The 16,108-nt window shown below is 42.1% G+C and overlaps 1 protein-coding gene across 1 annotated transcript in view; it reads right to left on the reverse strand.

The window, feature by feature from the left end:
* Positions 1 to 267: 267 nt before the first annotated feature.
* Positions 268 to 16,108, reverse strand: part of LOC121294292 (synaptotagmin-9-like) — a 102,984-nt gene continuing 87,143 nt past the window's right edge. Inside the window, exon 5 of the mRNA XM_041217866.1 lies at positions 268 to 2,256. Coding sequence (XP_041073800.1) covers positions 2,107 to 2,256 — 150 coding nt within the window. The 3' untranslated portion in view covers positions 268 to 2,106. The remainder of the gene's footprint in view (positions 2,257 to 16,108) is intronic.

A 16,108-nucleotide genomic window follows, 5' to 3' on the forward strand; every position in this document is an offset into this window, starting at 1 on the left:
ATCAATAAAGTTTCTGCCTTTTCTTTAATAGGTCGTTTGATACTGGGTTTATGTTACGCTGGAGAGTTTTTTTTTTATTACTGTAACATTATATGAAGTATACTATTTTTTCCAGTTAATTCAAAGAATATTCGTTTACATTTTGAAAGAATTCTCGAATGTGAAAAGCTTTGTCCCTGAACTTTTTATCTGGAGAGACGGATTCCTAACAAGCTGCAGGTAGCTGGCTCCCAAATCAAACAGTGTGACGTCTGTTTTCAGCTTGGGAACAGCACAACATTGATCTTTATTAACAGGTGATACATTAAATCACACATCCACTCTTACAGCAATACAATATGCACACACACACAATAAGCAGTATAAGTTTGTGCAGAGATAAGCAGTAATAATAACACCAGTCATGTAAATCCACATTCCTTGTCCCTCTCAGTGCTGCAACTACAGAATAACCCCAAGTCTCTCACGTTGGGTTATAGGTACTTTTTAATCACATCTTCAAAGGTCTTTGCATAATATTTTGTATGTGTTTTAATGTACACCTTACAGTAACCTACAGGTTCATATATTCTATGAGTACAAGACACAGCACAGGTGCTTTCCTCAATGATTATTCAATAATGAAGGACTAAATAGATAAAAAGGTGTGCCTCAAAATGATACACTGCTGTCTTGAATGGAGGAAAAAAGATCTAGATGGTTGAGTTTAAATTATGACACTTTTTTTAGGACAGAATTTCAACATCAATTCAAGTTTATCTAGGATGTAATTCTTTGATATTTTAATTCTACAATTCATCTTGCTGAAATCAAGTCAGCTGCAATGCAACTACTATAACCAGTCTGGTCAACATTGATACTGCAGTGCAAAGTTCTACTATAGCCAGACTGGTCAGCATTGATACTGCAGTAAAAAACTCTATTATAACCAGCCTGGTTAGCATTGATACTGCAGTAAAAAGCTCTACTATAGCCAGCTTGGTCAACATTGATTCTGCAGTGCAAAGCTCTACTATAGCCAGCCTGGTCAACATTGATTCTGCAGTGCAAAGCTCTACTATAACCAGCCTGGTCAACATTGATACTGCAGTTCAAAGCTCTACTAAAACCAGCCTGATTAGCATTGATTCTCTTGTGTTGTTCGCAGTCTCTCTGAATGGTTTTCATTGCAATTACTGAGACTTGCTTTATTGGAGTATTCTTGTTTTGATATTAAACTGTTTAAGGTGCTTTATTGGATTATTCTGGTTTTAATATTAGACTGTTTAAGGTGCTTTATTGGAGTATTCTTGTTTTGATAGAAGACTGTGTTTACAGTGCTTTGCCTATGAGCTTTTCTCTTCAGTTCTAGTTGTCTGCCATTGCCCTAGCTGCTCTATCACCAGATGGTGCTGATCTAGCCTGTGTTACCTATAATAGATATATGCGGGCACATTTTCATTCCTCCAGGAGTGAGCTGCCACATACAGTACTGTCTGATTCACAAAATGCACCTTCAGTACATGACTTCACTGTGTCTGTTATTCACAGCAATACACAGTCATTGTATGTTGGGCGTCTCAGTATGCAGGCGTAATGGGTGAAACGGGTCAGCCATGCAGACAAACATGCCTATTTAGATATGCATACTGCATCATAAAGTAGGTGGACTCTGTTTAGCTTTTCAAGTTCAATACAGATGTAACAGGGGGATGAGATTGCAATTGCTTTTTAAACTCCAGATCTCCACCCTGCAATTTTTATTAAAGGACAATAAAACCATCCATGTTTGAAAACTGGTGGCAAACAAGCCGTGCATACTCCTTAGAATTAAGCCATGTAATGTTTTCTCTAAAAAATAACTAAATAAAATAACTAAATAAAATAATATTTAGCATATTACAAATTCCAACTTGCAGTACCTCCTCACATCAAATACTATGTACAACAAGGTCATTTCATAGCACTTCTTATCTCATTTCTATGGCCTGTCCACCTGTCTGCTGCTCTTCAGAAGATATCCACAGCCTTGAAATCCAGTGGAGAGTTGCAATGGGATTTTGGACGAGGTTTACAGTTGAGATTCTCGGGACTCCCTGATAGTTCGTTGCCCCTCTGGCCTGGACTCTACAATGAATCCGGTTGGATGGTGTGCCACCTGGCTGTCTCCACCTGCCCCCGGCTGCACATGTCCTTCCAGTGCGCTTGCCCCTCCTCCAGAGCATCACAGCCAATCAACACGTGGCCCAGGACCCTGGTCCTCGTGTAAATGTGCCCCTGCCAATCAAACACACAGTATTAAAAAAATAATAATTTGAAGCAATAACCAGCAAGGAGGAATCTTTGGTAAACCCAATAATACAGAGATGTCATCACACATAACTAAATAGCTTTATCTTTTCTCTATGTTTTTTCCAAATTGCTTTAATCTCTCTCTTTTTTTTCTTAAATATTTTCCTTTGGTGATCAGGGTTGGCGTCAGGGGGGGCGCAAGGGATGAGACTGTACCCGGGCCCAACCTCTGCTGAGGCCCTTACCAAAGATATTGTATAATATCTTTGCCCATACCAATTTTTTTTATTTTTTTCGAAGTCCATTATTGAAAAACAAAATAAAAAAACTGTTCTCCCAATGGTTCAAAAATAAAGTGTGGCAAAGTTGTACTGTCAGTCAAAACACACACTGAGTTTTTCGAGACTTACGATTATACTGTATTTACAGTATAAATGTAAATCTCGAAAAACTACTCACTTCTAAATCTGTTGTAGTCATTTTTGTATTACTTTAGTATAAATACATGTTAATTTGGATTCATATGTTGTTTTTTTCTGACTTTATGTGAACGAAAAGACACAAATTCGCCCGTTTTCTCATTGGAAATAGTGATATTTTGAAATTTACCTGTCCTGGTCACAAAAGCCAAGTTTGTGGGGAATAATAGCCATTTTCTATACTTTTGAGGCATAAGCAATTAGGAAATAACACTTACTACCAAGGAACAAAAATTGTGTTACATAGTGTTATCAATTCAGAGCTACGTAGGCGGGACTCAACGTGAATCTTCACAATAGGTCAGCGTCGATTAAAAAACAACAGACTGTTCCATTTACAGTGGGGGGGGGGGGGGGGGGGGGGGGGGTTGCATTTCTTTCACAGCTGATGTTTATAAAGATTACAACAGACAGTCAACTAACAAGGTATATAATCACAAATACTGAAAAAAAAAAAAAAAAAGAAAACATAGGCCTATCAGCCAACTTTAATTCTCTGTACCAACTACTACATCACACCTCAATTTTCCATAATAGACTTGCCCAGTAAAAAATAAAACATCCAAAAACGCTTGGTGAAAGTAAGAACAGTTGTGTTAATAAGTAATAACGTAAAAATGTATCAAGTATGCCATCAAAACACAAGTCGTGTTTTTCAAAGTGAAAAGAGCAGAAATGACAGCTAGAAATTTCCAAAAAAGCAGAAGAAAATGCTAAAAAAAAAAAAAAAAAAGTGTACAGTAAATGGTTTAAAAGTGGGCTGACAACAGCAGCTGGAATTATAGTGCGGCAGCGGAACTGCCAACCTCCTCGCATGAAAAATAAACAGTTGAGCCAGAGGAAAGACGTGAATCATCGGATTGGAAATGTACAACAACAACAAATACAAGATACTGAATCATGTATTGTAAACCCGGTACCCAGTCAGGCTACTTGGCCTGACATTTGTACCAAAAAGCTAAGAGTTGAAATCATGAAACATAAACCTATGCAGCTAAATAAATTGATGTTGAATTCCCCAGAAATCACACATGAATTTTGTAACAAAACTTCAATTAGATTAATTTTTTTTTTTTTTTTTTTTTTTTTTTTTTTTTAGGGGTCTACTTCACACTCTTGCACCAGGGCCCATTGAATCCTAGCACCGGCCCTGTTGGTGATGGAGTATAACAACATTGGCAACAGTGCTGCTTAAAACTGGTATCCTTTTAAATCTCTTATTGCAATTTTAGTTTGATAATTATTTGGATTTTGCTAGGGTGTTTGATAAACAACACATCATGTGTAACGTGTTATGAAAGGCTTTATGAGTTTTCCCGAAAATCTTGGGTTCATGTGCATGACCATGTTTACACTGCCACACGTTACAAGTGTGCATGTGTAGCAGGTGTATGATTTCGCCAGATTATCAATAGATGCACCCGATCTATTCTCAGTTAGTTATATAATGTAAAGGGAAGGGATCTCTGTTGTGTTCTCTTTGAGGTACTTAAAATAGGATTTTTGTGGGATAGGATAAATGTGGGTATTGTCACCATGGATCCACTGGCAAAATATTTAAATATGGGTAAAATGGTTTAGTCCAGGAGTAACACAAATATTGCGTCTGTCATTGCCCCTTCCCAGTCTGTAAACAGTGTGAATAAGGTAGGTCTCCTGCCCCTCACTGTCGACTTTTTATGTAAAAATTGTACTTTGAAAATATTGCTGATTAAAATAGTTTAATATTGGTAGATGACAAGCTATTGTATTGGTTGGAATGTCATAAAAAGTCAAGCACTCACCAGGTATCTGCTGTTAAGCTTATATATATTTATTATTATAACATCATTATGAAAAAACAATGAAGCGAATTCATGCAGATGCATGGCGGCCACTGGCCTTCGTCAGTGCAGTAACAAATTATATTATTGTTTGAGCCTATAGCACACCGTCAATACAAGAACATTGCTCTTTTAGCGTGCTCCAATTTTTCCTATTTGTATTGGTTGGGAAATGTTTATTTTAATTTCTGATAACTTCATTTAATGTAGCTCATATTACGAGATAGCAGAATAGCAATTCTGACAGGAAAAATTATAAATAATAAATTATATCAGTTCAAATATAGGGAAGAGCAATTGGGAATGTAATTGGGATATATGTTGGGCACTTGTGTGAATAATGCATTTTGTTTTTGTTTTCTGTGCGGCCCTGATAGTATGTGTAAGCCTGGCTAATGTAATTATATGCAGGGCTGTGCAGATTCGCTACACTGACTGCGTGGTGGTGCCTTTATTTATTTTTGTTCGTATATTTTAACTATAACAAAAACATTGTCAATGTAATAAAACAAGTTAAAAAAACAGCCATTTAAAGGGGTGATGTCAAACACAAAAGCCCAAGTTAGAAGAAGCAACTGGGGCAACCCCAATAAGGTAACCTCCTTGTTATAGAGATGTTAAGAACATAAGAACATAAGAAAGTTTACAAACGAGAGGAGGCTATTCGGCCCATCTTCGTCGTTTGGTTGTTAGTAGCTTATTGATCCCAGAATCTCATCAAGCAGCTTCTTGAAGGATCCCAGTGTGTCAGCTTCAACAACATTACTGGGGAGTTGATTCCAGACCCTCACAATTCTCTGTGTAAAAAAGTGCCTCCTATTTTCTGTTCTGAATGCCCCTTTGTCTAATCTCCATTTGTGACCCCTGGTCCTTGTTTCTTTTTTCAGGCTGAAAAAGTCCGTTGGGTCGACATTGTCAATACCTTTTAAAATTTTGAATGCTTGAATTAGGTCGCCGCGTAGTCTTTTTTGTTCAAGACTGAACAGATTCAATTCTTTTAGCCTGTCTGCATATGACATGCCTTTTAAGCCCGGAACAATTCTGGTCGCTCTTCTTTGCACCCTTTCTACAGCAGCAGTATCTTTTTTATAGCGAGGTGACCAGAACTGAACACAATATTCAAGTTGAGGTCTTACTAGTGCATTGTACAGTTTTAACATTACTTCCCTTGATTTAAATTCAACACTTTTCATAATGTATCCGAGCATCTTGTTAGTCTTTTTTATAGCTTCCCCACATTGTCTAGATGAAGACATTTCTGAGTCAACAAAAACTCCTAGGTCTTTTTCATAGATTCCTTCTCCAATTTCAATATCTCCCATATGATATTTATAATGTACATTTTTATTTCCTGCGTGCAGTACCTTACACTTTTCTCTATTAAATGTCATTTGCCATGTGTCTGCCAAGTTCTTAATCTTGTCTAGATCATTTTGAATGACCTTTGCTGCTGCAACAGTGTTTGCCACTCCTATTTTGTGTCATCTGCAAATTTAACAAGTTTGCTTACTATACCACAATCTAAATCATTAATGTAGATTAGGAATAGCAGAGGACCTAATACTGATCCCTGTGGTACACCACTGGTTACCACACTCCATTCTGAGGTTTTTCCTCTAATCAGTACTTTCTGTTTTCTACATGTTAACCGCTCCCTAATCCATGTACATGTGTTTCCTTGAATCCCAACTGCGTTCAGTTTGAGAATTAATCTTTTGTGCGGGACTTTGTCAAAAGCTTTCTGGAAATCTAAATAAACCATGTCATATGCTTTGCAATTATCCATTATCGATGTTGCATCCTCAAAAAATCAAGCAAGTTAGTGTTATGAACTTAGGCCAATGTAAGGCATTTATAACGCATTCAATCTCTTTATAAAATGCCATATCTATGTCCTTTCTTGGTCATGGTTTGACTTCAATGAGTGCATCATTTGCATGCATCCATTTTCCAGTAGCACCCACAGCAAGAAGAGACACACACACAAAGAACACGCTGTCCAGTGGCAACACCCCCCTGCTCATGCCACAGTTCTGACTGAGGTCTCAGCTGTCAGTCTCACGTGCAGGAACACCCAGAGTGTGAGCGGAGCAGAGCAAGCCAATTGTATAAGAAGCGGAGAAGTGGAGCGGTGTACTTCCTTGAGCGGATGTTTCCGGCCCGCTCCTTTACAGCACTGAGAAGAGCTAAGCACAATTTTATTTTTCATAAACATATGTATGGCCATGAATTTTGGACAAAAGAGTTATGCAAAAGGTGACAAATACAAATGCAGTCACTTTACAGTATTTTCCATCATGCTTGTGCATGGTAACCATTCATTTTCTAGTTTCAAACCACAACTGGGCACTTTTATGTTTTGCAGACTTGAAAATTGCATTTTTTTAAACAAAGCTTTTATTTTTCTTTTCTATTCAATGTGATTGACGTGGCACTTTATTATGATTATTATATATGATTGATGTATCTACTATAGATACTAATGAGAACAAAACAAATACAAAAGAAAAACAAGGAAACCGCAGATCTTTTCAAGAAAGCTGGGAGACTTTGTATAAATGGATTTTATATATTTAAACGCTGCAATAACAGTTCTGCTTGTGAAGCATCCACACTATAATTTGACAGAACAGGTGACTTATTTGCCTGTGCAGAACATTAGTTTATTACCATAACCCTGGTTCCCTGAAAAAGAATGACAACCATTACCGAATGGGAAGAGCCCTCTCTGACTGTCAATCACTGAGCATGTATAAAAAACGACGAAGACGAAGTCCCTCCCACCTCCTGCTGAAGAGGGTCATCCTCACAGTAGCATATCGCCATTTTCTTTCGAAATCGGAGGTCAGCTGGGGACATGACCTCAAAGGGTAATGGTTGTCATTCTTTTTCAGGGAACAAGAGTTATGGTAATAACCTAACGTTCCCTTTCAATGGAATGAAACCATTACCGAATGGGAAGCTGCACCAAAGCTGTTGTGGCTCCAGGTTACCGACAGTACAGCCTCACAGTGATAGCCTCAGAGCCCACATGACGCCTAAGGGCATGCCGCCTGCAACACCCTAGAGCCCAGAGAGGGTCTCACTCGGTTTGCAACATCAAGGTGGTAGAAACGTGTAAATGTCTGACTACCTGTCCATGTACAGCATTACAGAGTTCATCCAAGGCGGCGCCATTAAGGAAAGCCCACGAAGTTGCCTGGTCCCTGGTAGAATGGGCCGTAATGTCCCCTGGTAAGGGGGAGTCCGTCTGTCATACGACAAGCGAATAACATCTGCCACCCAGTGAGCTAGACATTGCTTCGATAGGGCCTGACCTCTAGAGCGGGACCCATAGCAGAGCTGGTTGGACTGTCTCCAGGAGGCCATCCTATCCAAATAACAGTGCATAGCCCGAACTGGGCAAAGTGTGTGCTGTCTACGGTCCTCCTCTTACTCGTGCAGGGGAGATCTGAAAGTTTACAAAACCACTGGTTGGTTAATATGGAATGAAGACACCACCTTTGTCAAAAGGCTGGATTTGTTCTTAATGTTACCCACGAGTCATTTCCAGTGCAAGCCATACATGTGTCATCGATGGACAGCGCATGAACCTCACTTACTCGTCTGGCAGACGTAATAGCTATTAAAAACGCCATCTTCAAGGAAACAGGGCGCAGTTCTGCTGACACCATGGGCTCAGATGGGGGACCTGTAATGATCAGCAGTACCAATTCTAGATCCAACTTGGGGACCATACTTTTCATGGGAGGACGAAGCCTCCGAGCCCCTTTAAGAAATTGCACTGCCAGGAAGTGTGCAGTCTCCCTCAGGGGTAGTCTCTCTTGGGCTTGGGAGGGGGCGGGTCTTTCTTAGGCCCCAGCCTCGGTCTCCAGCCAGAGAACCAGTTACCTCTTCCTCTGCCTGCTTGTCTGTTAAGGGGTGGAGGGTGTCATTCAGGCCCCGTTGCTCCTGCAAACTGTGAAGGCCACCTTGGGCGCTGGCCGTAAGCCGGAGGGCGCGAGAATTTGGAGACAAACTCCCTGGTCTTGTGGTACCTCTCAAGACTCACATCAAAGTTTGGCCTAATCGTCTGCCCTGGTGTAATCGGGGCATCAACTAATGCCACCTTCTTGGTCTCCACGACCTTGGTTTGCATCATCCACATGTGCCAGCAAGCGGCCACCATCGCCGCCAGCGATCTTCCTGATGTCTGACCCAACTCTCCCATTAGGTCAGTCATCAACTTTGCTACCGCCTGAAGCTCCCGTGTGTCCGCTTCTGTCACCCTTTCCTGCAGCCTGTCTGCTAACTGGGTCTGATAGAACACAAGTATAGCCATGGCGTTGTAATCGATATGCACGAGAATTAATTCAACTTCCCATTCAGAACGAAATCCAACATTCCAGTACCTAATTTAGCAAATAAGTTTTACCGTGTTAACTTAGTTTAGACGTGATGTACCAAACTAATAATATGTTATCAAACTCAGTTGATTATATATTCAAATTAACTCAGAAAGGGGGCAATGATGAAATTCTCTGCATTTACGAGGCAACTCCTTTTGAGTTGCACATTTCAAACAAACATAATACATTTCTTACACACTCTAAAACAGGAAGTTATATTCTATTCCTAGAACAGTTTATCCACTTAACTTGATAGCATTTGCTTCAGTTACTTTCTCGAGTCATAAAGTATTTAATATTAGATATGTTGAATACTTATCGATTTCCATATACAGAAGTCAATCTGTGTTGATGAATACTGCAGCTCTCCAGATCCACAGTTCCAATGTAGACGGCACTTTGCTGTACGCATTGTATTGCATAGGCTCGCAATAAACAAATAGTTCTTTTCAAATGGAGATCAGCTTGTTGATCTCCAAGTCTTGCAACATTATCTTTGTTGTTGGCAGTTTTCCCACTGGAAATAGTTCCGTTGATCAGACGTAACTCAGTTCAGCTAATGCGTTGCAATTGAAAAGTTATATAGTTTGTATAAGTGCTCTTATGGCGATTCTCTCAGAATCTGCTAAAAACATAACTGACGGTTACACTTCAATTCGTTTCATGCAGATACATGGAAACAAAGACCTACTTTCCGATTAATGCAGTATCCTGTTTACTGATCTAGTCTCTCATAAGACAGATGGCAGGGCCCTTCCTCAGAGGATGATTCTAGCCATTATTCAGAACATTGGTTCTTCCTTGCCTTCTGTGAATTCGAGTATGTGTGCTCCCATGACCAGAAACTTTCTTCAGAGCAGTGTAGCATCCATTTCATTCCTCCGAACTCCCAGCCACCTCTAACGGATGGATGCTCCTTGTGCACACCTGTTTACGACTCTTTTTAAAAGCATTCTTATTCAGTGGGGGAGTTGGAGACCAGAAACCAAGAAGACACAGAGAATGGTTTAATACCCCCCCTGTATATTCCAATTATGTTACGTTACTTTCATGCACAGGAATGATATGATGCCCCCCTCTCTGACGCTACACAGCTCTGCTGACACATAAGCCTTCTTCAGCTGGGTTGCTCCAGGAGGAGCGCATAAATTCCAGGAAATCCTGGCACAAGGGGAGGGTTGTAGCTGCAAGCTGCATGAGTCCCCAGAACTCTTCCCTTTGTGACACATGTGGTAGGGGCAGTAAGGAGCCCCCCCACTGTGGCTTGCCCGATGGATGAGGTTGGGTCAGACATGTCTGACATTGATGCTGTAAAGGGCTAGGAGGTCTAGGTGCTGGGGATGTGATCTGAGATCATGTGACAGATCATGTGACATTTAGATTGCACACAGGTGGACTTTATTTAACTAATTATGTGACTTCTGAAGGTAATTGGTTGCACCAGATCTTATTTAGAGGCTTAATAGCAAAGGGGGTGAATACATATGCATGCACCACTTTGCTGTTATTTATTTTTTAGAATTTTTTTAAACAAGTTATTCTTTTCATTTCACTTCAACAATTTGGACTATTTTGTGTATGTCCATTACATGAAATCCAAATAAAAATCCATTTTAATTCCAGGTTGTAAGGCAACAAAATAGGAAATATGCCAAGGGGCGTCAATACTTTCGCAAGCCACTGTATAGGCTCAAACAGGGCCTGCATGAGAGCCTCCAGTACAATCTCGAGGCTCCATTCGGGGAGAGTGGCTCTCCTAGGAGGGCACAATCGCCGAGTGCCTCGGAGAATCGGGTAGCCTAAAAATGCGTGCCCGGGGACACAGAGTCAACGGGGGTATGACAAGCAAAATTAGCCGCTAGGTAAACATTCAGTGTGGAAGGTGATCTACCAGCCTAAGCAGATCTTGCAGAAACTGCAAGATGGAGGGCATGGGACAGGAGATTGGATCATGATCGATAGAAAGGCACCAATCTTGAAACCATTTCCACTTACAGGCATACACTGACCTAGTGGAATGCGCCCTAGCATTCTGCAACGTACCTATGACCGCGTCAAAGCCCTAAGGCTGACCAGCTTTCAATTGGTGGCACAGGGATGAAAACCAGATTCTCCTGGGCCACCTGGGGGCCACGAGGAGAACTGACTCTTTCTCTGACCGGAGCTTCCCGAGAAAGGCCAGGAGCAATGGCAGAGGTGGGAACCTGTAAAGGAGTGCTCTGGGCCATACGTGGGCTAGGGCGTCGACGCCGAGTGGACCTCCACAGCGGTGGAGGGAATAACATAGGGGGCAGTGTGTCACCTCCGCCGATGTGAAGAGATCGACCTGCGCCTTCCCGAAATGTTCCCAAATGCGCTCCACCACCTGAAGGTGGAGCCGCCACTCCGAGGGGTGCGGGCCCTCCCTCGAGAGGAGGTCCGCAGCTCGATTCCCCACGCCTGGAACATGCATCGCCCGAAGGGACAGCAAGTTCTGTTGGGCCTAAATCAGTAGCCTGAAGGCTAGGCGGTGCATCCCCAGGGACCGAAGGCCACCCTGGTTGTTGACATATGCCACCACTGATGTATTGTCTGTGCAGATCAGCACATGTCTGTTCCGCTCCATGGGTAGGAAGTACTGGAGGGCAAGGAACACTGCTTGCAGCTCCAACATGTTGTTATGCAGGGACGTCCTGCGGCCTGACCAGGGTCCACTGACTCCTCTGCCTTCACAGACCACGTCCCAACCCGAGTTGGAGGCGTTCGTCGTCACTACCCTGCAGGTGTAAACTGCCCCCATTCAGACTCCTTGGTGCAGGTGAGAGGGAATTCTCCACCAGCGCAGGGCCACCGTACATGCAAAACACACTGTCAGCTGACGGTGCCTGTCACGTTTGGGATGCAACCTGAATGCATTGAGCCATGCCTGCAGCGGGCACATGTGCAGTAAACCCATCCTGATGCTGATATTCCTACGGCACGAGACAAGGGGCACCCTCGATCCATGTCGAAACAGGGAGGTGCTGGAGAGCTGCTACTTTGTCGTCCGACAGGTGAGCTTACTATTAATCGGCTCTAGCATCGTTAAGGGGAGACCCAGTCTCAACCAGATACTTCATCACAAATAGCTGGGTAGGCAACTGCTCCTTCCTGTGACTGGGCAATCCATCACCCTGATCACTTGTCGCCGCAAGGGAGGCACCCATGCAACACGTGGGGGTAAGGAGCCAATGGCCTGGAGAGCCACCATACGGCTCAGCCATGTATTGAAGCACTTAGGCCCCAAAGGTGCAGACACACCGAGGGCACTCAGTGAGGTAGAATACACTACTGGTGCACAGAGCATCGGGGAGACAGAGTGTTATCAACAAGCTGTAGCGCAAAGCACCGAGGCATATGAAGTCAACACAACCCGGGGTAGCGCATAGCCGACACCGGGGTGGATACATAGCTCGAGTGACTGCAGTATGCAATCAGGAGAGCAGTACAGGGGAGAGCATTTTGTTGCACCATGGTGCAAGGTGGCAATAACCTGGTCCTGGGCCATGTGCAATCACACCATGTGGCAAGGCATAGCATATGCCAGAGTGGAGCACAGGCTCAAGGAGCTGCGGCATGTTATGCAGGAACAAAGTCATGCATTCCCCATGCTAGCGGGTGACCAAGCATGCCAGTGGGCGGACTAGAATAAACCTGCTGATTCAACTCAACAGCGAGACCCTGCAGAGCTGGGTCTCGGTAGAGGAATCACGCTGCTATTACTTTTTCTTTTCAAACTGAAGGCAGTAAAGAAAAAGAAATACACACACATCCAATAGCAATTGTGAGGGTAAAATAAGTCACCACGGTAGTGCACCGAGTGGGCAGGCTTGAACAAGCTGGCGGATTCAACTCAACAACAGGAGGAGGTTGAACTCTACCCGGTAGAGGAGTCACACTGCTACTTTTCTTTTCAACTGCATGGCAGTAAAGAAAAACACATATACACAATAACAAATGTGGATATAAAATAACAGGTCATCATGGCAGTGCGTGTGACTGTTCTGTTTGTTCTGTAAACAGCTCTCCGAATGGCGGGCTGAAAAAGCTGGCGGATTCAACTTGATAGTGGGAACACAGCAGAGATGATCCCGGTAGAGAAGTCACGTCGCTACCTTTTTTTTTTAACTGCATGGCAGTAAGAAACAAATACACATACATACAGATGGGCTGACCAAGCAGCAGCACAACAATGGGTGCAGCAGAGCTGGATCCTGGTAGAAACCATACGACATTTTCTCTTTAAACTGCAAAGCAGTAACGAAAACACATATATACACACCCAATTAAAACGGTGCACTGAGTAGGCAGCTGAGGCAGTCCATCAGAGTCAACTCTACAACGGAGCACCGTCTACAGGTAGAGGCAACGAGGCACTGTTGTGCTTTGTCTGAAGGAGTGGCCAAGCACTGTGTGCACTGTGTGCAACATGTACCGTGCAGCATTGCATTACCATACTAGCGTCAGATACCATGAGCACCGCGTGCACCGAGCACCAGGTATAATACGCACTGCTTATACCGAGCACTGGGCTACCGCTTGCACCGAGTACTGCGTGCACAGAAGCACAGAGTACCGAGCGCACCGAGTAACACGTGCACCGCATACCATGCAGCACAAGTGCGCTAGCCTGTATCGGTACAACTAGACAATGGGCACCATGGTACTGAAGTAGCATGGGCAGAGTCTTATGCACCGCGGTATTAAAAAACACCTGGGCAGCTGTGCACGGTGCCTACCCTCACCGCATGGTCACATGCATGAGCAATGCATAGCGTACAACAGGGGGACAGTGCCGAAGCCGCAGCGGGTTCATAGTCAATAAGCACTGCGCACACCATGGTACTGAAGTAGCACGGGCAGAGTCTTACGCACAGCAGTATAAAAAAACACCAGGGCAGCTGTGCGCAGTGCCTTACCTGACCGCGTAGTCACACGCTTGAGCAGCGTGCAGCATACAATACGGGGACAGAGTCGAAGCCACAGCGGGCGATTGACTTACACACACAGTAATAAAAACAGTTTTTTTGTAAATACAGTATAATCGTAAATCTCGAAAAACTACTCACTTCTAAATCTTTTGTAGTCATTTTTGTATTACTTTAGTATAAATATGTTAATTTGTTTTTTTCTGACTTTATGTGAACGAAAAGACACACATTTGCCCGTTTTCCCATTGGAAATAGTGATATTTTGAAATATCACTGTCCTGGTCACAAAAGCAAAGTTTGTGGGGAATAATAGCCATTTTCTATACTTTTGAGGCATAAGCACTTAAGAAATAACATTTACTACCCAGAAACAAAACTTGTGTTACATAGTGTTATTCTTCCCCTGCATGATGGTTAAGTACCCTTGGGAGGCAGGACCGAGGACGTCACTGGGGCAGCTTTGACATATGAGCTCAATGACACCTACCAGTAGGCAGGAGTGTATCCCATAATTATGTTTGGTGGTCATCTTCGAATTGAAAGGGAACACCATTAAGTGGAGTTGGCATTGCAAGGGAGATGAAGGGAGGTTTCACAGTTCCGATCGAGTGACAGTTTTCTAAGCATTATTTGCGAATGCTTATTCACCATTGCTACACCCTATTAGAAAATTGACTTTGTTGCATTTTTAAAAAATTATTCATCATTTAATCATAAAATAACAATTTACAAGATAACATATGCTACTATACCTCCTGGGCGCTGCCAGTAGGGTCATACGACTGCAATACTGCACACCGATTGGCTCAGTGGATAATTCGGATTTTGCTAAATTAATAGCCTGCACATAGCACGTTATGGAAAGAAACAATCATTTGAGTTGTATTTAACATGGTGTATATCGTGTTTTGTGGACAAAGGACATTGAACATCAGAAAGTAGGCATTGTGAGATGGATGACCCTGCTTTTAGCTCAGTTTTGGTGTGAATGGCGTATATCGCGTTGCATCTCTTTATATATATATATATATATTCCTGAATGTGGAGCTGCATTTGTGCCATATAAGAATGTGAGAGACGTCATCTGTGTGTGTGTCCATCTGTCTGCGATTATTGTTATTATACAGTTCTAGGGTTATGTACCATACCGCGCTGTGAACACGGTTTATATTTTCTGCACTTTTAAGGATAGTTCATACACTAGTACAGCCAGGGTGGTCAGGTCCGTTAGCCCTATTGACTCATTCATATATGTTTGTGGGTTGCTTTGAGCTCCTTATGAGATATTTGGATACAAATATGCCCTGTATAAAGCTAATTTAATATGAATCATACGCAAAGTTTGAAATGTACGCATTTTTTCAGTACAAACAATAATAACGAGAAAACGTCTTTGAATTCAATTAGATAACTTCTGTGCAGAGATGTAGTCTCGAGGCCGATCTCAAGGCCACATTTTAAGATCTTGGTCTCGGCACGTCGGGTCTTGGTCTTGATAGCAGGCAGCACGCAGATTGGTCTCATTCATAAACATTCTCAAGATTATTTTATTTCCTTGATTATCATATATCCTTTTTTATCCTTCAAAATTCACTCACTTTCATATATTGACAGCTATTAAATACAAAATAATGTAGCCATTATACTCAAGTCTAGAGAGCAACATTCAAAATTACTAGATTTAACACATCAGACTTCATGCTTCACAGCATCTCTCAGCCTTTCCGATGAAGCAATCTTTCCTCGTGCCACCAAATAAATGTCCTGTAATATATTAGTTACTTTAACAAAATTGTGTCAGCAACACAATGCCTATAAATTATATTATCTGTACATATCTGTCCAGTCTTGATCAGGGCCCTCCCGTTTTCAAGACCAATCTCCCGTCTGGGACCCGTTTAATCTAGGAATTTCCTGGTTTGTATATTAGGCTATTATTTTTCTCTTTTTTAGTTAAAAACATATAACAACCAAAAACGCATCTTGATTTATTGGCATGCTTAGGTTTTATAATTTCGGAATGTGCCACTGTTTTTGTCGAACCAAAAAAAAAAATGTTTGTGTACCTGCATTTTACACTTTGCTACGTTTTTTGCTACCGTGTTTAAAACTGTACAGCGCTTTGAGATGCTTTGCATTTAGGAGCCATATAAAGTAACAGTTATTTATTATTATTATTATTATTATTATTATTATTA

The sequence above is a fragment of the Polyodon spathula genome, chromosome 19, assembly GCF_017654505.1.
Source record: "Polyodon spathula isolate WHYD16114869_AA chromosome 19, ASM1765450v1, whole genome shotgun sequence".
Taxonomy (NCBI): domain Eukaryota; kingdom Metazoa; phylum Chordata; class Actinopteri; order Acipenseriformes; family Polyodontidae; genus Polyodon; species Polyodon spathula.